The 23,956-nt window shown below is 36.6% G+C and overlaps 3 protein-coding genes and 1 pseudogene across 3 annotated transcripts; 3 read left to right on the top strand and 1 right to left on the bottom strand.

Annotated features, from left to right (window-relative positions):
* Positions 1 to 56: 56 nt before the first annotated feature.
* On the top strand, positions 57 to 2,537 carry LOC120260924 (apoptosis-inducing factor homolog B-like). The gene is made up of 4 exons (XM_039268513.1): positions 57 to 380; positions 694 to 950; positions 1,598 to 2,049; positions 2,122 to 2,537. The coding sequence occupies exons 1-4, from the start codon at positions 265 to 267 to the stop codon at positions 2,386 to 2,388; spliced, it is 1,092 nt and encodes a 363-aa protein (XP_039124447.1). The 5' UTR covers positions 57 to 264; the 3' UTR covers positions 2,389 to 2,537.
* Positions 2,538 to 4,385: 1,848 nt separating this feature from the next.
* On the bottom strand, positions 4,386 to 8,180 carry LOC120261300 (basic leucine zipper 34). The gene is made up of 5 exons (XM_039269140.1): positions 8,037 to 8,180; positions 6,711 to 7,321; positions 5,168 to 5,243; positions 4,951 to 5,077; positions 4,386 to 4,851 (listed from the first exon to the last, which is right to left on the bottom strand). Exons 2-5 carry the CDS (start codon positions 7,250 to 7,252, stop codon positions 4,664 to 4,666), a joined length of 933 nt encoding a protein of 310 aa, XP_039125074.1. The 5' UTR covers positions 7,253 to 7,321; positions 8,037 to 8,180; the 3' UTR covers positions 4,386 to 4,663.
* A 4,538-nt stretch (positions 8,181 to 12,718) lies between these two features.
* Positions 12,719 to 13,159, top strand: LOC120261302 (annotated as a pseudogene).
* A 4,180-nt stretch (positions 13,160 to 17,339) lies between these two features.
* On the top strand, positions 17,340 to 21,911 carry LOC120261156 (digalactosyldiacylglycerol synthase 1, chloroplastic-like). The gene is given in 8 exon segments (XM_039268902.1): positions 17,340 to 18,014; positions 18,603 to 18,635; positions 18,759 to 18,846; positions 19,411 to 19,895; positions 19,977 to 20,243; positions 20,446 to 20,795; positions 20,895 to 21,369; positions 21,371 to 21,911. Coding segments are annotated over 8 exon segments (2,616 nt in total). The 5' UTR covers positions 17,340 to 17,402; the 3' UTR covers positions 21,677 to 21,911.
* The last annotated feature ends 2,045 nt before the right edge of the window (positions 21,912 to 23,956 follow it).

Raw genomic sequence — 23,956 nt, 5'->3', positions numbered from 1 at the left:
TTTTTTCCTTCAATGAAAAAATAACAACAATAATATAGATTTACATTTTAGAATAAAAAAAATTATAAAATTTGCCGGTAAAACTAAGAAAGCGCGAAACCATGGCAGCTCAAAGCGGCGTCGTATTCGGGGAGTTCTCTCTCTCTCTCTCTCTCTCTCTCCGGAGTGGAGGCATTCCTTCATCTAGGGTTCTCTTCGATCTCTCACAATGCGCGTTCCTTGATCCCAATTCCCAGGGCTCGGTCCCCTTAACGCTCCAGCGCCATGGAGGGGTTCGGGCGGGCTCTGAGGAAGAAGGTCGTCGTCATCGGAGGTGGAATCGCCGGCGCCCTCCTCGCCAAATCTATCCAGTTTCAAACCGATGTTACCCTCATCGACCCGTACGATCCTCTCCATTCACTCCCATCTTTGATTTTCAATGTTGATTCCCTGTTTTCATTTGATCCAAAGATGCAATTTTTTATACCATTTTCATGTTCTTCAGCCCTAATTCAGATGATGATCATGTTATTTATTCTTATTTAATTGCTGAATTTATAACTAAATCGATTTCAATATGTATGTTTCAAGGATTAGGGTTCATCTTTGCATCATTGATGCCTTGTTCTCATGAATCAACAAATTCAATGGATTGAGAATGATATGTTCATCAATGTTTTTCACTTTTGTGTCTTTTAATATTTTTGAATTTAGGAAAGAGTATTTTGAGATTCCATGGGCCAATTTGAGATCAAAGGTGGAGCCTTCACTTGCAGAGAGAGCAGTGATTAATCACACTGAATACTTAACTAATGGGAGGATAATTACATCTTCAGCTGTTAACATCACTGGAACTGATGTTCTGACTACCGAGGGCCGGAAAATTCCATATGATTATCTTGTCATTGCTACCGGTCACTCATACTCTACTCCGCGAACCAGAAGAGATCGGCTTGAACAATTTCAAGAAGGTATTTGTTTGCCTCAACATCTCGTATTTACTTCATTAAAATTTAGTTAGTGTTCATTTTGGCTTTTGTCGATTCCAGTTGTTGTTTGCCTTGCTATCTTGTTCATTCGTGAAACTTGATTAACCATTCAAAATTATCTAACAGCTTTGTGTAACCCTAAATCTTGTGTGATTGCAATTGAATTGGAAGTTATCGATGCAGAATTGAATTGCAATTTCGGTTTTGTCACTTAAATCAGAGGCTCGCCTTGCTATCTTGTTAATTTCTAGATTTATAGACAGATTATCAGCGCATGTTATGTCTTTGTTGATCTCAAAAACTGACCTTTGGTATTTGCAATTATTGTAATAATCTCTGGGTTAAACTTAATTAACCGTTCTGAATGATATAGCAACTGGATGTAACCCCTCATCTTGTGATTGCAATTACTCAGAAATATTCATATCGAACTGAATAGCAAATCCCTGAACTCACCTTCATACAAAATGAGTGTTTGTTTATGCGTAACTCTTTGAGGTAACAGTTGATTTGTTTCTGTTTTTTTAATATATATAATCAATATAACTTGGAATGTATTTCATGAAGTTTAGTGTATATTATAAACACCTCAGATTGTTATTCTTGTTATCCATGACTGCTTTATGCAGAGAACATAAAGATAAAGTCTTCTGGCTCTATTTTGATCGTTGGCGGTGGACCAGCAGGAGTTGAGCTTGCCGGAGAAATTGCCATGGACTACCCAGATAAGAAGGTAACTCTGGTTCACAGCGGTCCAAGGTTGCTGGAATTTATTGGGTTAAAAGCTTCCCAGAAAGCACTAGATTGGTTAAAATCAAAAAACGTAGAAGTTCTATTGGAACAATCAATTGATTTATCAACCTTATCAGACGCAGATAGAGTATTCAAAACATCGACCGGTGAGATCATCACTGCTGATAGTCATTTTGTTTGCGTGGCGAAGCCATTGGGTTCACAATGGCTGCGCGAATCAATCGTAAAGGATTACTTAGACAGAAATGGTAGATTGATGGTGGATGAAAACTTAAGAGTTGGAGGCTCTAACAACATTTTTGCAATCGGAGATATCACTGATATTCCAGTAAGTCTACTCAATTTATTCGAACCAATTGAGCTCATAACTCATTAAATTCTAATCTCTCAATATCTACAGGAGCTTAAGCAAGGCGATGTCGCACAACGCCACGCATTACTTGTCGCGAAGAATCTGAAACTACTGATCAAAGGCGGCAAGGAGAGCAAACTAATTAAGTACAAGACAGCCTCCGCGAAAACAATGGTTTCATTAGGACGAAAAGATGCTGTTGCTCAACACCCGCTTGCGACAATAATCGGACATCTTCGTGGCGTGATCCGATCAAGAGACTTGTTCATCGGCAAGATGAGGAAACAAATGGGTCTTGAAAGCCATCCTAGTTGATATATATATACAAAAATTCAATGAAATATCACAACATTGTTCTTCATGCAACTGAATTCACCATTAAAATTCAATGCAATACAATGCAATGCAATGCAATGCAAGGGAGGAGTACTGAAGTACATGAATAGTCAGAAAACCGTTTGGAATCTTTGCAATGTTTTTGTTTGTATGTATATTAATTTGGAAGTGAAGTTTACAGAGAGAGAGTTGCAGAGAGATTAGACTGAAAACGTCACAATTAACGTACTTAAAAAGTTGGTGTCAATTCAATGCCAGATGGTTATTATAATTTTGGGAATCAAATCAAGGAATGATTATAAAGGGCATCACATCAAATCAAACACTTGAGAGCTCAAACTGGATATCGGTTATCGGGCAATGAAAAATAAAATAAAAACTAAAAATTAAGAGACCCGAATCCGCCGCTCGTATCCGGGCTGACGTCAGAGGGAACTCAAGCGTGTGTCTTATCCGGTCGGATGACGTGGCATTGTTTCATGCGCCGCCGGAGAGCACGTAATCATGTCCCTCAATCTTGTACACGATTCGGAGTATCTTCTAATCATAAAGTGGCAGCCAATTTGGTCTATAAAAATACTACCATACTAAACACTACCACTTCGAAGTCAAAAGAAGTCAAAGTTGATTCAATTCAAGCCATGGCTGTGCTTCGTTTGATGCTTCTTCTCTTCTTGTGTTCTTCTCTTGCAGTTCAAGGACGTTTATTAGGTTTATATATATATATATATATATATAATTATATCTTATAATGTGTCATGTTTCTCTTTGAACTCTTTTATGTAAGTATGTATGTATGTTATATTTATGTTGTTTTTTAGGGTGCATGAGTGGAAACGGTTGCATGAGAGAAGAGGAGATGGCTCCACCCGCTGAGCCTGGGAAGAACATTAAGGTGATACCATGCATGCATGCATGGATGATGATATATATATACATATACTTATCTCTATATATATATATTGAAGTTTGATTGAGTTTGTGATGCAGATGGAGGAGATGAAAGGGTTGAGGCCATTGGAAAGGAGGAGTAGAGGGGACTTGGTTGGGTTGGACTTGAGATGGGTGCCATCTGGACCGGACCCACTGCATCATAGTGGAAGTCCTAGGAAACCAAGGACTCCTTGATGAAACTGGAAGATATATATATATATATATATATATATATATATATATATATATATATTTATATTAAGTAGGTAGAAGAAGGCATGCATGTATGGTGCTTCCTACGTACAAGAAAGGTTTGGTGTTGAAGAGCATGCATGATATTTTGTCTTGTGATTTCATCTCTTGCTCTCTTTCTTTTTGATGTACTGCTATGAATGTATTTTGTGGTTTCCATGTTTTGTTTATTAAGTTTAGTAATTGTTTCTCTCTTTTTTTTTGTTTTAATTTATCATGCAAGTTAAAAACTTTATATCTATATAAAACTGGGATTGTTTAATATCATATTGTAGGTAAGTGAAATGGTTCATCAACAATATTAAATATATATAAATATATATAAATATATATATATATATATATATTGAAGATAAATGAAATGGTTTTTTCTATACTCTTGTGTGTATAACTTAATATTAACTTTTCTACACGAGTGTTTAATAGCATATAACGGTATGAAAAATTAAAATATATTTTAAAACAAATTCATTTAAACTTTCATACTTTATGTTCTAAAATATAACTTAAAATTTTTATGCAATAAACAAATTTAAATAATTTAAATGGCACAAAAATTTAAAAGCATATAAGTATGAAGATCCTTTTCGCAAGCTATTTTAACTATGTGTGAACCTACCTATATAAAAGAACCCTATAAAGAAATAATATTATAGTTGAGTACAATTTCATTACCGTATGATATGACTTTATTATTGGTGCACAGCTGTGCTTTATTGTGAGTACCTGACTTTTATTCTGCTCTTTTTATCTTTCAGAAATAAATAAAATAAAATAAAACTGATAACAAATAGACAGAAAACTAAGCAGAGGTTAAAAACAGTAATGTTTTGACACAAAACAGTGGATTAGTTAACAAGATAAACTGCTAATTTTCCAACAGACATTAGCAAGCATCTTGAGAACGTTTTGTTGATCATTGTTGTTGCCTACTACCACCACTTGATGCTGTGCAAGCATTTACATGTGCATTCATTTCCTAGAAAAATACGTAGAAAAGGATAACTAAGGAGTTAAGTGAAATGGTTGTTAGTTTCTTCTTTCAGCTCTCAGTAAAGCCGGAACTTTGTTAGTGATTAAAGCCATGTCTTAAAGGTACCGGGTTCCCGCCGGCAAGGCTGAGTTTTCCCATGTCAAGTATCAAAGGATCCGACTCCACCGGGCTCATCTCGAAAAAGGATGAACTTTTGCTTCTTCGGTGCTTCCCGAACACCATCTTCAACTTATCCACTTCATTCTTCAAAGAAAGATATTGACCTACAGGTTTGATTAAACATTGTGTGTTAAAAATGGTTTTATAGACAAGAACAGCTTATAGCTCCTGATGAAGCAAGTGAAAGAAATAAATTTACTTACAATCTTTCCGTATTTTTTCTTGGTGAAGGTTGAGAAGCTGCCATTTGAGTTTCTTGTTTTCAATAGAGAGCGCAACTCTGTCCTTAGACAGGGCCTCGACTTTGGCTGCCAGTTCTGCTTCCAATGTCTGTGTAGAAATATAGACTTTTGAGTATTTAGTCAAAATAAATAGAGTCACAAATAAGATCCAAGACGGCAACTGAAATAACAAATTCACCTGCAATGCATCCACAGTTTTCTCAAGTTCAGCAATGTACTGAAGTTTGCGAACCCTAGACCGTTGTCCAGAGTGCCTGCCAAAGATAAAAGAGGATGATAAGTATTTCCAGCAGTGTTATTTGTATGAATTTCAAAGACTAGGCGAAAAATTTGTTAATATACTAAATCATGCAAGAAGGCATTTCCTAAGGAATCCAAGCAAGAAGATGAGAGCTTCAATTAAAACAGCAAGAAGTCAAAGAGATTGCTCCACTTGAATAAGCCTTATACATACGTAATATGTTCCTCCTGACCACAAATGAGTTCTAATATTTCCATGTCTAACTACAGGCTTTTCCTGAAAGATGAACCTAAAACTAAAAGGAGCCCCCATCTGAAGTTCACTTGAAGCACTCTCCTCAACTTGTCCCACCACATAAGCAACGATTTAATTTGAGGCAAACAGGCCTAAGTGTTCTAGATCAGAACCAAAGGAAGAACAGAGGCATGTATGGAATCTCAATTAGAAAACTAAGACAAAAGAAGACCACTGTCTTTGACTAAGTGCAATTCCCTTATGAAAACACTAAAGAGTGTACTCTAGAAAACACAAGGATAATCCAGAGATCAGGATTCCCAAACTTCTAAATTTGAAGGGAGACACGATGTATGGTAAAAAATTATTGTTGGAAAGAAATGAGACTTCACTAGCTTGTTGTTTTAGTTTCATGAAACATTACTAATGATATTTCTTCACTTCATTTTGAATTTGAGCAAGGGCTTACACAACATGATTTAAATATTAAGTCATGTTCTGTTGCTCTTTAACAACAATACCTTTGGCTATTTGTTGCTGATTAAACACCAATGAAACTGGATTTCATGAAAGAATTAGAGGCTGTTCATTGGTCAAAAAGAGTCCGGATGTGAAGAAGTGGGTGGAAGTCCCACTTCACCGAAGTGGCAGAAGTGGTAGAAAAATTGCACTTCAGGTGTTCATTCCACAGGAAAAGAAAGGGTACCGAAGTGATTGGGAATGTCATGACGCTTCCAATGAATCAGGATTATTGGGGGAAGTGGGAGAAAGTGAGATCATATATATTATCCACTTCCCCCAACTTCAGCTATAAAAATACTGAAGTAGCTTTCAACTAAAATGAAAGAAATAGGAGAAGTGGGGGAAGTTACTTCCTCACTTATGGTATGAAATGAACAATCGAAGTGGAGGGAAGTGGAAGGAAGCCAGGCCACTTCAATAGCTTCCCCATCACTAATGGTGAAATGTACAGGGCTTAAATAATGAACACCAAAACAATAATTCATTTAGAAAAGATAAATAACTGGTTCCATCAGGTGGTGAAGCACAACTGCTATCATACATAACCACTAATGCTTTTTCCTAATACCATGTGCATCCGGTCTCTCTTAAAATGCGCAACATTAACAAAAATGAGGGCAAAATGCATATACGAATAGCACATTTGATAAACACACCAACAGCACATGAACAAGAAAAAGGGAAGAACATGAATTCTATTGCATAAGGAAAAACAATAATGTACCTCCTCCGTGCCTTCTCTGAATCAAAATCACCCCCCACACTATGATCTTCACTTATAATATCAGACTCATCAGTTCTTAAACCACCAGTAACATCCACAGCTAAATATTGCAAAGGATTCTGAGGCACAGTCTCTAACAAAGCAGAAACCATTGAACTCTCAGACTGGGTGAGCTTTCCCTTCTGTCTAGGGGAGTTAGGACCATAAACATAATCTGCTTCAAAACCGCAACCAGTCTTGGCGTCCTCTGATTGGTTAACAGATGGTTGTGGGACACTGATAGATAGTATTGGATTGTCAAGCACCTCCATAATGGATGTAGGATCACTGGAAGCTCTCCGAAGAAAGAGACCTCTCGGAGTGGCTTCTAAATTTGTCAAGAGGTCATCAAAGGTGGAACCTTGGGAGGGAGACCTACGGTGTTTGGAGTGCTGTGACTCGTCATCTCTGAAAGGTGATTGAGATGAGGAATCAGTCACTCGGGGTGAGGGTAACCTACTCTGAGAAGGGCAACGAGGAGGGAGGTGGGCAGGACGCGACATTGCCAGGAAATCTAGGGCTTGCTATGTCTCTAAGCAATGCAATTTCTCATGTTTAGCTTCCTTTTGCTTCTGCAATCCAGAATATGTTTTAGCTGAACCAAAACCACAATCCAAAAATCCAACAAAAAAGGAAAAAAAATAAAGAAAAAAGAAAAGGTTTGGTTGCATTATCAACAAACAAAGCTCTGAAAAAACACACCATAATATAAAGCATTAAACATAAAAGGAGAAAAAACAAAGACCAATTGTTTCTGAAGAAATTGAAACAAAATCAGAAGGCATATGCATTGATGTTTCTTTCATCTGGTAACAAGCTACTTTTTCTCGAAAAACAAAAAATAAAAAATAAAACAAAAGAAGTTTTGAATTCAAGTTGTAAAAAAAAAAAAAAAGGCACCGTCTTTAAAGCCTCATTAAAACCCAAAACCCTAAATTTCACAACTTTCTCAAAGTTACAAACTTTTCCTCCCCAATAATCAACGATTCACCAGCCCGATGATTCATCCAATCCAAAGATTCCAAACCCTAACTCCAATAAAATAGTGATCCCCCAATCCGAAACCCAAAGAAAAGTAGAAAACCCGTCATTTTTTTCCCAAACAAAACCCCCAAGCAACCACCCAAAACCAAAACAACAGAACACCCAACAAAAAATCCAATAAACGCAAAACACCAGCAAATAAAACACAGAAACAAAACCCAACAAAGAAGGAAAAAAAAAAAAAACCCAATAAAAAATCACAATTTCCTCCATCACTCATCCTTCTCTCGAGAACTCGCATACCTGCTCCGCTTCAAATGCGAGAAAGAGCTAGAAAATGATAGATAGGAGAAGCCAAAAGCATAGTTAAAGCCCAAAGGAGAAGGCTTTGAAGAAGCGCGGAGAGAGCGATAGAGAGAAAGGCGTGCGGCAGTGCACTTGGCTCGGCTCACGGGAATGACAGCTGGTCTACAGACTCAAACCTCCCGGTCTGTCCTTTTCTACCCTTCTCTCACACTTGTCTTTCATACGTGTGAATTTTTTAAATAAAAATATATATATATATATATATATATATATATATATATATATAAATACTATAATAATATAATTAACATATATATATATATATATATATTAAATTAAGATAATATAAATCTTGAAAAAAAACATCTTAATAGCTTTAATATATATATATATATATATGATGATTTTTATTATTGGTATATTGTAGTTTTAAAAAAAGGGGGAAAAATGCCTTATCATTTTTTTGCCTTTTCTTTTTAACAATTTTTTCCTAAAAAATTATATAAAAAAGGAATAATATTAGTTTTAAGGCTAATTTTATTTTATTTAAGCGACAAATAAAAAATAATCATGTATCAAAGTGCACTAGTTATGATAGTGATTATTTATCAAAATACACCAGTTATAATGGCTTGATTGATATTTTAGAGATAAATTTTTTTATGAGTAATTTGGAGGGAGAATGAGACGTATTCTTAATGCAAAATTCTTACAAGAGACAAAAATAAAAAAGTGAATTGTAATTTAAAACACGGATAGTTACTACTGACTAGTCTATGGTTCCCAGCTAATCTTAAGTCTTAATAATATTTTTTTAAAAAAAATGAACTACTAAATTATTAAATTATATGAAAAAAAAAAAACCGCAGTGGAACAAATATAAAATGCATATCAGTTTATGGGTATAATTAGGTGAACAAATAAAATGGGAGTAGTACACTCTCAATCTAGTCTCACTTTTCTTCGACATATAAAGTAGTGTAGAGATAATAAAAAATATCTCATCAAAATTATGAAAAATTATTAAGAAAATTGAGGAAAATATCTCTAAATATTAATAAATAATAAAATTAGCTGAAAGAAAAATATATATTTTTAATAATTATTATTAATTAACATTAATTAAGTCAAGTGCATTTATCATTATCCTATTTATTGAAAGAGAAAAGTAGAGTATTACATTCGGTTTTGGCGCTCAGTTTAAAAATCGAGTTCTTTCTCTCTTTCTCTTTGAAACCTCGCTGAAGTTGTAAACATTGCCATTGATTTCTCTATAAATTTCTCCATTTTTTTGCATATAGCTTCTCAGGAGGAGCCATGGCTCTCACGAAGTTCAAGCCCTAATAAAGGTCGTTTTTTTTAGTTTTTTTCTCTTCAAATTTTGGATTTTGTGATCCCTTTTATACTGTTAATGCAAGCTTGTAAAATAGAGGAGACAACTAAAAACAACAGGAAGAGGGTCAAATGATCAAGTTTTTTTTTTTAATTTCTCTTAGTCAACATTCATCTCTTCTATGAGAGGTTTTAAACACTACAACACAAAGCTGCCATAATGGCTTTCTCGCAACACGATGCATGCATGGACCAATTGCATGGTAGCATGCTAACTTAGTAAAACACAAAATAACTTTTCAACACACAAAAACATGATAAAGATAAAACTAGGTACTGTCTTATAGGACAGTTCCTTTTCAACCAATGTTGACCAATTAATGGGAGAGAGTTACAAGTAAAGAAACAGAGTTCTTTACTTGCAACTCACTCTTCCTCTTTTCATGCTTGGACTTTGAGTCACCCGTTGACATCCTCCCTTGACTCAAAGTCTCTCACTCCCAACCTTGACCGAATATGGCTGTGCTTCTGTATTCCCAGTGGCTTTGTGAAGATGTCAGCTATCTGCTGGTCGGTGCTACAATATTCAAGCTCTATAACTCCATCATTAACAAGATCACGGATGAAATGAAAACGTAACTCAATGTGTTTTGTTCTTCCATGCAAGGCCGGATTCTTAGTGATCATGATCGTTGATTTGTTGTCGCACCACACTATAGTTGCTCCAAGTTGTTTCATTCCACAATCCTCCAATATCCTCCGCAGCCACACAGCTTGACAGGCAGCAGTTGACGCAGCCACGTATTCCGCTTCAGTAGTGGAAAGCGCAGTGATGTCTTGTTTCTTGGAGCCCCACGAGACAGCCCCGGTTCTGATGTTGAAAATCATTCCTGTTGTGCTCTTCCTATCCTCTGCACACCCAGCCCAATCGCTATCCGAGAACCCCACCAACTTGCACTTAGAACTCCTAGAGTACCAGATACCATAATTCTGGGTTCCTCTTAAGTACCGCAACACTCGTTTCCCAGCATCAAAATGTAGCTTACTAGGACTACTGACAAACCTAGAGAGAATTCCAACTGCGTATGAGATGTCTGGTCGTGTATGTGTTGCATATAATAGTCTTCCTACCAAGCTTCTATACATCTTAGCATCCACAGCTCCACTTAAATCTTCTGCTTGTAATTTTTCATTTACAAACATTGGGGTTCCTACTGCATTGCTTTGATGCATGTTAAACATCATCAGTATATCTGCAATGTAGCGTCTTTGAGTAATAAAAATTCATGTCTTGCTTTGTTTCACTTCAATGCCAAGAAAGTGATGAAGAGGTCCTAAGTCTGTTATTTCAAAGGTTTCTTGCATCTCCTGCTTAAACACCTGCACCATTCGTTGTGAGGAGCTCATATAAACAATGTCATCGACGTAGATGCTCATCAGGAGAACATTATTCTCTCCATCTAGTCTTTTATACAGTGTGTGCTCATTCACACTCCTCGCAAAGCCTTTGTGCAAGAGATATTCATCAATTCTTGCATACCATGCCCTCGGTGCTTGTCGTAAACCGTATAGAGCCTTGTGAAGTTTAAACACCTTGCTTTCACTGCCCTTCATCTCATACCCAATCGGCTGCTCAACATAGACCTCTTCTTGGATAACACCATTCAAGAACGCTGACTTGACATCAAAATGGTATACAGGCCAGCTCAACTGCGCTGCGAGTGCAAACATCACCCTCACCGTCTCCATTCGTGCCACGGGTGCAAATGCTTCTTCAAAATCCACTCCTGGTTGTTGTGTATATCCCTTTGCGACCAAACGCGCCTTGAATCTTTGAACATTTCCATCTGAATCCAGTTTGGTCTTATAGACCCATTTTAAACCTATCACCTTCTTCCCAGCCGGATACTCAACCAACTCCCAAGTGTTGTTCTTGTTGATAGATTCAATCTCCTCTTCCATTGCCTTTCTCCAAACTGTAGACTTGACAGCTTCTTCATAGGTTGTGGGATCTGCAACGTTTAGAAGTAATGCACATCTTTCATAAATTTCATTCAAAGACCTTACCTTGCGACTTAGCGACCCATCTGTTGTTACAACTGGTAAGATGTCGGTTTCTTCTTCATTGTTTGGGGTGTTCTCTGTTGAGTCCCTGCTATTTGAGATATGATCTTGGTTTGAATGATGATCAACTTGAGAAGCTTCAGAAATAATTGAAGGATTGTAGGCTTTTGGAACACTTGAGCTGCTCCCAGAGTCAAAGAGTGCACCGGCAGGACTAGTCGAGTCCTCCTCCCATTTCCAACAATCTTCTTCATGAAACACCACATCCCGACTTATGATTGTTTTGTGGGTTATTGGATTGTAAAGTTTGTAAGCCTTAGAGTATGTACAATACCCCACTAAGATACATTTCTCAGTTCGATCATCAAGTTTATGCAGATGATGTTTAGGAACCAGTGAGAAAGCAATACTCCCAAAGATGTTCAGGTGTGTTACTGACGGTTTCACCCCGTGAAAGGCTTCATACGGTGTCATGTTAGTCACTGCACTTGTTGGAGAGATGTTGATGAGGTATATGGCTGTGACAACAGCCTCTGCCCAGAAAGAGGAGGGAAGTTTCTTGCTTTTCAACAAACTGCGAGCCATTTCCATTGTGGTGCGATTCTTCCGCTCCACAACACCATTCTGTTGAGGTGTATACAGGGCCGAGAACTCCCTCTTGATTCCATACTCATCACAGTATGCAGAAAACTCTTTATTCAGAAATTCTCCACCTCTGGCAGAACGTAGAGCCTTGATGAAACATCCGGATTGCTTTTTCAACTATACTCCCATACTTCTTAAAGGTATCGAAGACATCGATTTGTTTTTTTGATGCAATAAACCCAAAGCAATAACGGCTTCGATCATCAACGAGTAAAAAGAAATACCTACTACCTCCCTAAGGATTCAGCTTTTGCATAGGTCCGCAAAAGATCCATATGCACTAGTTGGAGGTTTTCGATCGCTCGAGAAGCTTTCCCAGTGTCAAACGGCCTTCTTGCTTGTTTTTGCGACTACACACTCTACACTATCGATCATTCTCTTCAACTGCTGGGCAATCCCTCAACCAAACTATCCCCGAGCCAAATGCTTTAAGCCTCTATAATGGAGATGTCCATAGCGCAAGTGCCACAATCTTGAGGTTTTTTGTACTGCTTCAGCTATGTTTAAGCTGCCAACACTTGCAACATTCAAGGGAAACATATTATTCTGTATTATTTGCTGATGATGCTTGCACTATAGTTGACTCAAAGACAGGAATGAAGGCAACTCTGCGGCGACCGTTTGAATTAGGGTTAGGGTTAGGGTTAGGGTTTTCAATTCATGGAGGAGATCACCGAAGGTGTGAACAATCTCAGCGTGAGTGATTCTCACAAGAAAAACAGGATCCAGGTCTCCAACACCAAGAAGCCCCTCTTCTTCTACGTTAATCTCGCCAAGAGGTATATGCAGCAGCACGACGAAGTGGAACTATCTGCGCTTGGGATGGCTATTGCAACTGTTGTGACTATAGCTGAGATCTTGAAGAACAATGGGCTTGCTGTATAGAAGAAGATAATGACCTCAACTGTCGATATGAAGGATGAGTCGAGGGGTCGGCCTATCCAAAAAGCTAAGATTGAGATATTGCTGGGGAAGACGGAGAATTTTGATGAATTAATGGCTGCTGCTGCAAAGGATAGGGAAGGGGCCAATGGTGGGGAGCAAAATTGATGGTTGGGATTTTTACTTAGCATTAGATATGTCTTGGCTCTGATACCACTGTTAATGCAAGCTTGTAAAATAGAGGAGACAACTAAAAACAACAGGAAGAGAGTCAAATGATCAAGTTTTTTTTTTTTTTAATTTCTCTTAGTCAACATTCATCTCTTCTATGAGAGGTTTTAAACACTACAACACAAAGCTGCCATAATGGCTTTCTCGCAACACGATGCATGCATGGACCAATTGCATGGTAGCATGCTAACTTAGTAAAACACAAAATAACTTTTCAGCACACAAAAACATGATAAAGATAAAACTAGGTACTGTCTTATAGGACAGTTCCTTTTCAACCAATGCTGACCAATTAATGGGAGAGAGTTACAAGTAAAGAAACAGAGTTCTTTACTTGCAACTCACTCTTCCTCTTTTCATGCTTGGACTTTGAGTCACCCGTTGACATATACTCTATGATCCTGTATCAATGAAATCCATATACGTTCTTTTGCATCTACTGACCTTGATTGTGCTTCAGATGTTGTGTTGCTAAGCAATTTGATTGGTTTGTTCATCCTCCTTGAGAAATTAGAGATTTCTTTTGCTTCCATTTACCTTGATTGTGTTTTCAATCTTGATTTTTGATCCCTTATATGCTTCTGTAATCCTGTCCCAATTAATAATACATATAGGTTCTTGGTGCAAAGAGAAAGCTTTGGTGATTTCTTTAGCATCCACTGACCTTGATTGTGCTCCCATCTTGTTTATTGTTGGTGAGAATTAGATATTTATAGATAGATGAAAGAAAACCGCCACTTTTCTTTTTCCTAACAATCATAATCTTAATTTGATGTTGCTTTTCTGTGTGATAATTGATTTGGTGGTTGATGAGTTGGTCATCTCTAATTGAAATAATGTGCAAAATCACTGTTTTAGTTCATATGAAATATATAAAATAGAATCATTAAGTTGATTAAAGATCTTACCAAAAGAGTAGTGCTTTCCAAGGCTTTGAAATGCATGATGACTTGTTGAAAAGGCCGAAGGTGGTTCGTGATGGAATAATTCTTGTGTATCTGCTTGATCGCGACACAACTATATTTGCAAAGGCAAGTGGATCAGGCTAGACATTGGTTATGCCCTAAATTGTTATTTATATCTTGATTCAATTTCTTCTCATTATATTGTTAGGCTCTTGGGAACTCAAATAAACTAAAGAGAAAGCAAAACTTAAGAAGTGTGACTTACCTTTGCTAAAAGTAGGATTTTTATTTCTTTCTTTCTTTCCATTGGGATTCTTCATGTATTCTCTCTTTGCAGAAACTCTTTATCCTTCTTTCTTTTTCAGTTGGTGAAGCACATGTTTTAGCTACAATGTCTGAAAAGTTGAACAACAAGTTGCTATGGCCATTGTCCTGCTTCAATCATTGCTTCATTTATTGTCCATTTTCTCTTGATATTGTGAGTTATTGGTTGAATTCCTCTAAAAAAATAAAATGTGATCTTCTTGCTTTACAAGTCAGGTGTGTGGTTGAAGAAAAAATTTTTCTAGTTCTCTATTATGGAAAGCGCAAAAGTATTTGTTCGTATACTTCTAGAACTAGTTTACCTTCTTGTGGCATCTTAAGACATTTTTGCACTTCATTATATGGTTCAAAGTTCTGAATATGATCCACATCTAGATTCCAATATGCTGCATGGAGTAATTCTTACCAATAAACATAGTTATCTTTCAATTTTAGAATAATATGGTACTATATTTTTCATCACATGGCAGAGCATAAATAGAGGTTAAATCATAGGACATTAGCCAAGTATTTTCATGCGTTTCTTTTCATCGATATGTTCGTTCTGGTCCTGAAGTAGCATCTATTGTCACAATTGTCTCCTCTGTACTTCCAACAAAACACTAACGAACCACATTTGCCTGAAAACGCATTTCACTTTATGAGTCAACATGTTAATGGCAAACATAGTACATTCCAATGATAAAGTAGTAGACGATTCCTTTATTACACGGTAAAATATTGCATGAACTGTAAGATGTGAATACATTTGGAAGAAAAACTTACTGAACCGTTCCTTTGAAGTAAATGCTGCAAGATCACTTCATTTTCTGTCCAGTCCTTAGCTCAAGATCATTATATGTTCGTATGTTCCTTATTTTGGTTCTCAAACTCATGCTCTACGAGAAATATATCAATTTGGTAACAACATGAGGTTTGTTTTGATGAGCTATCCACAAAGTTTTTGTTTGGGAGCACCCTTCAATGAATACCGATCTTCCGGGAATTATACCAATAGTCTCATCCTTGCTACTATGCATGTTTTATGTTTTGACCCTTTACATTTCAATCTTACAGCAAAGCAATCAAAGAGAATACATGAATCACATCCAACTCATGCTGAACTACAAAATGCAGCTTTAAACTTGAAATAATGATGCAGTAATCTAATCCCTTCATCAATATCACATTTTAAATTCCATCTAGATGCAACGCAAGAGTCATAAAATTGTTGCATAAATATAGTATTGCTTGCCTGATACTTTTTGAGTTCGTGTATATGATTTTTAAGCTCTTTTTCTTTTCTTTAGATGCAGTTCTGGAAAATAAGAAGCATAGAGAAGATGTGGTTCTTAGTGTATGAGACACTGGTGGTCCTTGAAAACCAAGTAACCAGGAACATGAATCCAATATCACAAATTAGAGGTTATAAAGAGGATGAAACATGGTTGGAAGAACTCAGAAATGACAATTCTTGTGGCTCCCCCCTCAATGAGATGGAACTCTCACTTGATGCTATGACAACCACTATCAACCAGCTTCTTCTGGAAACTGAACACTGATTTATTTATATATATATTAATATATAATATTTTGGTAATTCCTTAGAGAAAATTGTTGCACGATAAAACCATTAGATAGTATGGTGGTAAGCCATTCAAATGATGGATAAATAATACAGGGTTGAGTCCTCTGTGTTATGGTACTGTCTAATATTATGCAAATGTTGTATATATATTATAAAAATATTGCAGTAGTATTGTTCATCCATTACTTACTGAGTCTCTTATAAAAGGAGTCGTATTTGGCACCCTTTCAGAGCTATAAGACATGAGAATTTATTATTGTGTGGTTGCATTCATGATATATCATTTTCAGTGCATGGGCATGCCATCATTATCTCGTATATTAATTTGTCTCACATGTAAATTTATAAAGGGTCATTAAGTCATTGTAATAACTTGTATGTTCTTTTGACAATTTTTATTATAAGGCGAGACATATCACATTTGTAAAAAAAATTTGCTTAGATCTGGGAAATTATGCCATTGACTTTCTACACTGCTGAAGTGAGGAAGAGAATGTCTTGCAAGTAGGGCTGCAAATAAACCAAGCTGTTTGCGAGCTGCTCAAGACTCGGCTCGAAAAAAGCTCGTTTATTAACCAAATGAACCGAGCTCAAGCTCAATTTTCAAGCTCGATTTTCAAGCTCGAGTAGATAATCGAGCCGAGCTCGAGCCTTAAACAGCTCGGTTCGTTAGGGCTCGTGAGAAGCTCAGTACTGTGCCATAGATTCTATAGCAACTTAAATATTTTTTAAAAATTAGTATGATAGTTATTTTAAATTGACTAAAATTATTGTAGCATTTATATTGTGATTGTATTACACTGTACCAGAATATACTGTAGCTACCCAAATCGAGCTCGAGCTCGGTATTTTCTTAACTAACCAAGCTCGAACTTTACAAAGGAAGCTCAAAATAGGCTCGAGCTCGAGCTCGGTTCAAATAGTATCTAGCCAAATTTGAGCATAACAAAGCTAGGCTCGATTGCAGTCCTACTTGCAAGCGTATGTTTTCCACGGTCGGTAATAACAGTTTCCACGTCATCTTATTCCTTATTTAACTTCAGTCTATATTATATATATATTGATAAAATTTAGTTAATAAATTGATTTTAAGCTTATGGCTTTGCTCCTGCCACCGCATCCCATTCAAACACGCTATTGAAAACACTTAAAAAAAAATAAATAAATAAAATTCACTTGCTGCTAGAAAACTCTACGGGGCCCACAGCATGGGAGGACGACAGCATGGGAGGACGACAAGTGGCCCAATGACACGTAAGCAAATTGCCACGTCACTCCCGCGATTTCTCATCTGAGTGGATCCCTTGATCTCGTCCTCAAATCCCTCTCGTCATCTTCGCTTTCTCTGTCTCTCTCGTTATCGAATATCAATTCGGAGGCAAAGAACCCTAACCCTAGTTCTCCACGCCGGTGATGATCAATCTTGGTATGGAGCCACGGCCACCGGCGTCGGAGACGGCGGAGAAGGCACTGTCGTTCCTATCGCGTGGCTGGCGAGAGGTTCGGGACTCTGCTGGAGCGGACCTTCAGCTTATGCGTGCGCGCGCTCGATCATTCAAGAGCCTTGCTGACAAGGAGCTTGAGAATTTCCTCAACTCCGCTTCACCCTTCTCTTCCTCCTCGGCTGACGCCTCCCTGCCCGAGCTCAATTTCGTTAAGCGAATTCAGCCCAAGATCTCTGAGTTTCGTCTTGCACAATCCTCGCCTGATTTTAGCCGCAAGGTTCTCGAGAAGTGGAGCCCTAGACCGGAGATCCGTATTGATTTGTCTGGGATTAGGGATGCAATCGTTTCGGAGGTGGATGAGAGTTGGGGCTTGTGGGATTTTGGGAGGGATGGGCTGCGTCGCAAGGGTAGGAGAGTGAAGTGGAGGGAGAGGGAGGGGGAGCGTGAAGAAGGGAAGGAATGGGAGCCGATTAGGATCTTGAAGATGAGGCTGAAGGAGTTTGAGAAGAAGAGCCAATCGATTGAGATTTTCGGAGGGTTTAAGGGCAGTGATTTCATTGAGAAAATGAAATTGAACCTGGTGATTACTCTATCTTTGATTTCCTTTGCTCCAAATTTTGATAACTTCTTATGCATGAAATTTTGATTAAAGAGTGAATGCCACTTATCTTAGTTTGTGTGAAAATTGAAAATTTTGTGCCTGCCACCAAAGCCTCATGTCAGTGTACGTATCATTTACGGTGGATGGATGGCTTTGGTGGTCTTGTGCTTTTGACTTTGATAGTTTCCTTGCACTCTGGTATGTTTCTTAAGTTGAGATTTACTGAATGGGATTCTTGAATTCTCGAACATGGTTAAGCACCTTCAAAAGCTGGAGCTGACCCAATTTTGGATGTTTATATTTCTTTTAAATGCATATATATGCCTGTAGAAATTAGCATGGTGAGCATGAAATTGGTTTATTTGCAATCAAAAAGGCAATTTTAAGTAATACTACATTATGGTATGTGTAAAACACTATATCTAACTTTTTGTTTGCATTTTGTGAAGAAATGGTACTTAAAATAGACTTCTGCTATGATTGATTTGATTTCAGCCTCCTATAACTAGGAACAGTTATGATTCAATTGCGATTATCCTCTAATGTTATATTGCCCTATTTTTGCAGAAATCAATTTACAAGGAGCCTGAAGAATCACAGGTTTGTACAGATTAGTATTGCATGCAACTCCTTTTACATTTAATTAATTGGGGATTGCTTATCCTCTTACAAGCTTAATAATTCATGCATGGTTTAGGTGATTATCCCTCATATTTGATGCAGAGTATACCACCATTGGATGTTTCTGAGCTGTTAGCATATCTGATCAGGCAATCTACTCCCCTTTTTGATCAACTTGGCTTGAAAAGAGGTAGTCAATTACTCTTGTATGTGAAATGTAGTCCATTCGTATAAAGGGTTACAAGAATAGTTGTTTTACTATGAGCACCAACTATTTGGTGATCTATACTAAGAGAATCTCAGTTCTTTACATGAAATGGACCAAATATGGTGTTAAATTACTGTTTTCTAGAGGTTTGAACATTTGGTAGCTGGTTACAGGCAGAGTCACCTTCTTGTTATTCTCATCGGCGATCTCAGATAGGATTATTTCAATTAACATGAGTTGAATGATTTAACTAGCTAAACTAACTCAAAGCGTAGTTGCCCCAGCTGGTTTTTTGTCAAATTATTTCTTTTTGACTTAGAAGTATCTAATGGAATATCTAAGGTGAAAAATATGTATTTGTTGGAAGTGTTGGATTGATGCATTGGCATTTGAACTTTTTGGAATCACTGTTGAAGCTAGCGCCCAACAATGGAACCTGTGGTTCAATAATTGCAATACAGGTTTCTTGGGAGATCTATAGTATTGATTTTGTTTCATTCTAACATTGGATAGTATTCTTATGTTAGGGAATGTTTTTTGTTGTAGATGTCTGTGACAAAATAGTGGAGTCATTGTGCAGCAGAAGGAAGGATCAGCTTACGTCTCATTCTCTTTCTACACGAGACATGCCTTTGCTGGGAAACGACAACATCCATGATGAACTTGATTGCAGAATAGCCAGTGTGCTCCACAGCACAGGGCATCACTATGAAGGTAGCTATTGGACTGATTTTGTCAAGCGTGATGCAGACGATTCAAAGCGTCATGTTGCAATAGTCACTACTGCAAGTCTTCCTTGGATGACTGGAACTGCTGTAAATCCCCTTTTTAGAGCTGCATATCTGGCGAAGTCTGCAAAGCAAAATGTGACTTTAGTTGTACCTTGGCTCTGCAAGTCAGACCAAGAACTGGTCTATCCAAACAGCCTTACTTTTAGCTCTCCAGAAGAACAGGAAGCTTACATCAGGAACTGGGTGGAAGAAAGGGTTGGCTTTAAAGCTGATTTCAAGATCTCTTTCTATCCAGGAAAGGTAGTTGTCTGGCATTATTTTGTTTATGCTGATTTTAAAAATTTTGCTATAGTTAACTTGTGAATTTTTTATTGGTTCTAGTTCGCGAAGGAAAGACGGAGCATAATACCTGCTGGGGACACCACTCGATTCATTTCTCCCCATGAAGCTGATATTGCAATCCTGGAAGAGCCAGAACATCTAAACTGGTATCATCATGGTGTTCGATGGACTGACAAATTTAATCATGTTATTGGAGTTGTCCACACAAATTACTTGGAGTACATCAAGAGGGAAAGATTTGGGGCATTTCAAGCTTTTCTTGTCAAGCACATTAATAACTTGGTAACAAGAGCATACTGCCATAAGGTATCTCCAAGTCAATTAGATTACTCATATTGCCATCTGATTCGTTGGAATCTCTTTGTGAAGTTACAACATTGTCTAATGATTTGGTTGCAAATGCAAGCATTACCTGCTACCTCTGATGTTCATACTTGATCTTATTGGTCTTCCCTCCTGGAATGGGAGATCTTCTTGATTTGACTAATCAATATTGGTCATTACACAGGTACTTCGTCTGTCTTCAGCAACTCAGGATCTTCCTAAGTCAGTCATTTGCAATGTTCATGGTGTCAACCCCAAATTCCTAAAAATTGGAGAGAATATTGCAGCTGAGAGAGAGCGTGGACAGCAGGCATTCTCCAAAGGGGCATATTTTTTGGGGAAGATGGTCTGGGCGAAAGGGTACTCAGAATTGATTGATCTTTTATCGAAGCACAAGAATGATCTTCAAGGCTTCAAATTGGATGTTTATGGTAATGGTGAAGACTCGCGGGAAATCCAATCTACTGCTAGAAAGTTGGATCTAAATCTCAACTTTCTTAGAGGGAGGGATCATGCAGATGACTCACTTCATGGGTGTGTTTTTAGAAACCCCAATCTATCAATAGAGAATCTCTTCCTGCTGCTTGTTAATTAATTAGTATATTTCTGTTGTTATTCTTGTTTAATTTTCAGGTACAAAGTTTTTGTAAATCCAAGCGTTAGTGATGTCCTTTGCACTGCAACAGCTGAAGCTCTTGCTATGGGAAAGTTTGTTGTCTGTGCTGACCACCCATCAAATGATTTCTTCAGGGCATTCCCCAACTGCTTGACTTACAAAACATCAGAGGATTTTGTTGCGAGAATGAAAGAGGCATTGGCCAATGAGCCTCAACCTCTCACACCAGAGCAAAGATATACTTTATCATGGGAAGCTGCAACTCAGAGATTTCTACAAACTTCTGAGCTCAACGAGGTACTCTTTAATAACAATGGTGAATCCACCGATCTCAGCAATGTGAGAAAGATGAAAAAATCAGCATCCACACCTGGATTGTCAGATGTCATAGATGGCGGGCTGGCTTTTGCTCATTACTGCTTCACCGGGAATGAATTCCTAAGATTATGCACAGGAGCAATTCCAGGAACAAGAGATTATAATCGACAACATAGTCTGGATTTGCGTCTTTTGCCACCTCAGGTTCAGAATCCTATATATGGCTGGTAGCATTCGAGCCTTATCCACACAGTTAGATGTTTTTTTTTGTCTTAGAGTCAGGATGATGCATAAAGATATCGTCAGCCAGTGCTCGAGATTCTTTGCTTGTGGTATAGAATTCATTCGAGATGAATCCGTCCTTTGCATTTGCGACATCAATACATCTGCAAATATATTCCTCAAAACATCAAGAAAATACTTGGCCTTCTCTACCGGCAAATTTTGTATGCAGGGCACTTTTGTTATCTCACAGCAGTGAAAGGTTTTTACTTCAGAAATTTCCAACTGTTCTGAAGAATTTTCTGTAAAGTTGCATGGTTTTCAATGGCCTCTTTGATAGTGAATTTTAGACAGCAACATATCAACCTTTCTAGTCATAAAATTGTGCATATTGCCTTTACTGATTTCTATCACGTTTCAAGAATGCTTGTAAAAAGTTAATTGTATGAAATTAAACAGTCTTGTACTTCATGATGACCATGTTTTTCAAGTTTCATTAATTGTAGGTTGCTAAACATATTTTGGCGGTGAAGTTGTTACCTGGAAGCATCACTTTTTTTCCCCTTTTTTTGGCAAAGTAAAACACTTTTATAAACTAATGTTGGTAACTGGAAACATCACCTTTTTTTTTTTTTCTTTTTTTAGAAAAAGTAAAACACTTTTATAAACTATCGTTTTCATGTACCCTCAGAAAATTTTCTCTTGCATATATATATATATGTTAATTGTTGTAAAAAATTTATATGCAATTGAGCTATTCTTCTTGGCTTTCATTCTTTCATTCCTTCATGCAAGTTAAGCTATTTCTCATATGCACATCAACAATGCACTAATGACAACATAAGATGGAGTAATGAACCTTTCGTCCTCTCATGTTAGACTCTAAACTTAATTTTTATTTTCCGCTTGTGTCTGGCTATTTCTTCCATTTCGCACTTTTGACTTACCATAAGCAGCTTTAATCAATCAAAAGTGACAAATAATTCTGGCCATAGAAATTGTTTGTTGTTGTACTTATTAGCAAGTATTTTCCACTTTTATGCAACTTCTTGTCATTGTGACATAGCAAAGTTATCGTTGTCTTGTTTTTCTTTATGCTCTGTGGTTTTTTTTATCGACTAGTATAATTTTCCTATTGTATTTGTACGAAAATATATTTTAAAAAATTATTATTGAGGAATTACTTGTCATTATAGTTATTAGCAAGCATTGTCTATTCTTATGCAACTTCTTCTTGTTGTAATAATACAAAGTTATCATTTTGTTTGATAGTTTATTGCTTTTCTTTTTTGCTATGTGGTTTTTTCACCGATTAGTACAGTTTTCTAATTGTATTTGTATGATAATATTTAAAAAAAAACTATATTATTGAAGAATTGCTTGTCATTGTATTTATTAGCAAGTATTGTCCATTTTTACGCAACCTCGTGTTGTTGTGATATTGCAAAGTTATCATCATATTTAATAGTGTGATGCTTTTTTTTATACTCTGTGGTTTTTTCATCGATGAGTACAGTTTTTCAACTGTATTTGTATGATAATTTTTTTTAAAAAAAAATTATCGAGGTGATATGGAGGTTGCTAATTGAATGTGACATGAAATGCATGCATCACAGTTAATTATCAGATAATAAATTGTCAAACAACATGAATTGTCATCTTTATTTTAATTTTTGACACATTTCTTTCATTACTGATGGCATGTGTTATCTTTTTCTTACTTGTCTTTGTTTTCTTAAGAATCTTTTCGTACTCTCTTTGCTATTTGTATTGTTTTTATTTTTTATTTTTTGAAAACGTTGTATTGTTTTTATTTCAATAAACATCGTTTATTCATTTTTTTTTTAATAATTCATCTTTACTAATATTTCAACCTATTTATTATTAAATATTCAACCTTCACTCATAAGATGTTGATATATATATATATATATATATATATATATATATATATATATATATAACGGTTGACACTAGGAAAACAATGTACTAGTTAGTGTCAGAGTTCCTTCGTGGAAAAATATACACACATAATGAAGGTAATAATTTTCAAGTAATGAATGCAAACAAAAATCAACCCAAAGAAATCCATGCATTCTTCTAATGTTTCCCCCCTTTTTTTAAATAATTAAATAAGTTAAATAAGGTAAGAAAAGTCAATATGTAACTTCCTTCAAGCTTCCTTTTGTCATTTCAGTTGTTGCATGTTAAATGTGACTAGGACATGGAATAACACTACCATCCATGTCAACTTATTCAAGACTAAAACTTCAGCATTCTTTCTCTCTATCTCTATTTTTATTTTATTTTATTTTTATTTATTTATATATACTAACAAATTAAGTACTAATTTGTACAATTTTTGTCTTCCCATGTTCTAAGTTCTAACACTAAGACCACCAGCTAAACTCACATTTCTCACAAGATTTATATAAAATATAAATATATATATACACACAAACAAATAGCCATCTGCTTATTCCCTCTTTTGACTAGGCAGATGTACCAAAAGTTCACTAGTACTTAACAAAGAAGTTTC

This window comes from Dioscorea cayenensis, chromosome 5, assembly GCF_009730915.1.
Source record: "Dioscorea cayenensis subsp. rotundata cultivar TDr96_F1 chromosome 5, TDr96_F1_v2_PseudoChromosome.rev07_lg8_w22 25.fasta, whole genome shotgun sequence".
NCBI lineage: Eukaryota > Viridiplantae > Streptophyta > Magnoliopsida > Dioscoreales > Dioscoreaceae > Dioscorea > Dioscorea cayenensis.
Note: the sequence above shows the minus strand (reverse complement) of the source record. Positions and strands in the feature narration are given on the sequence as shown.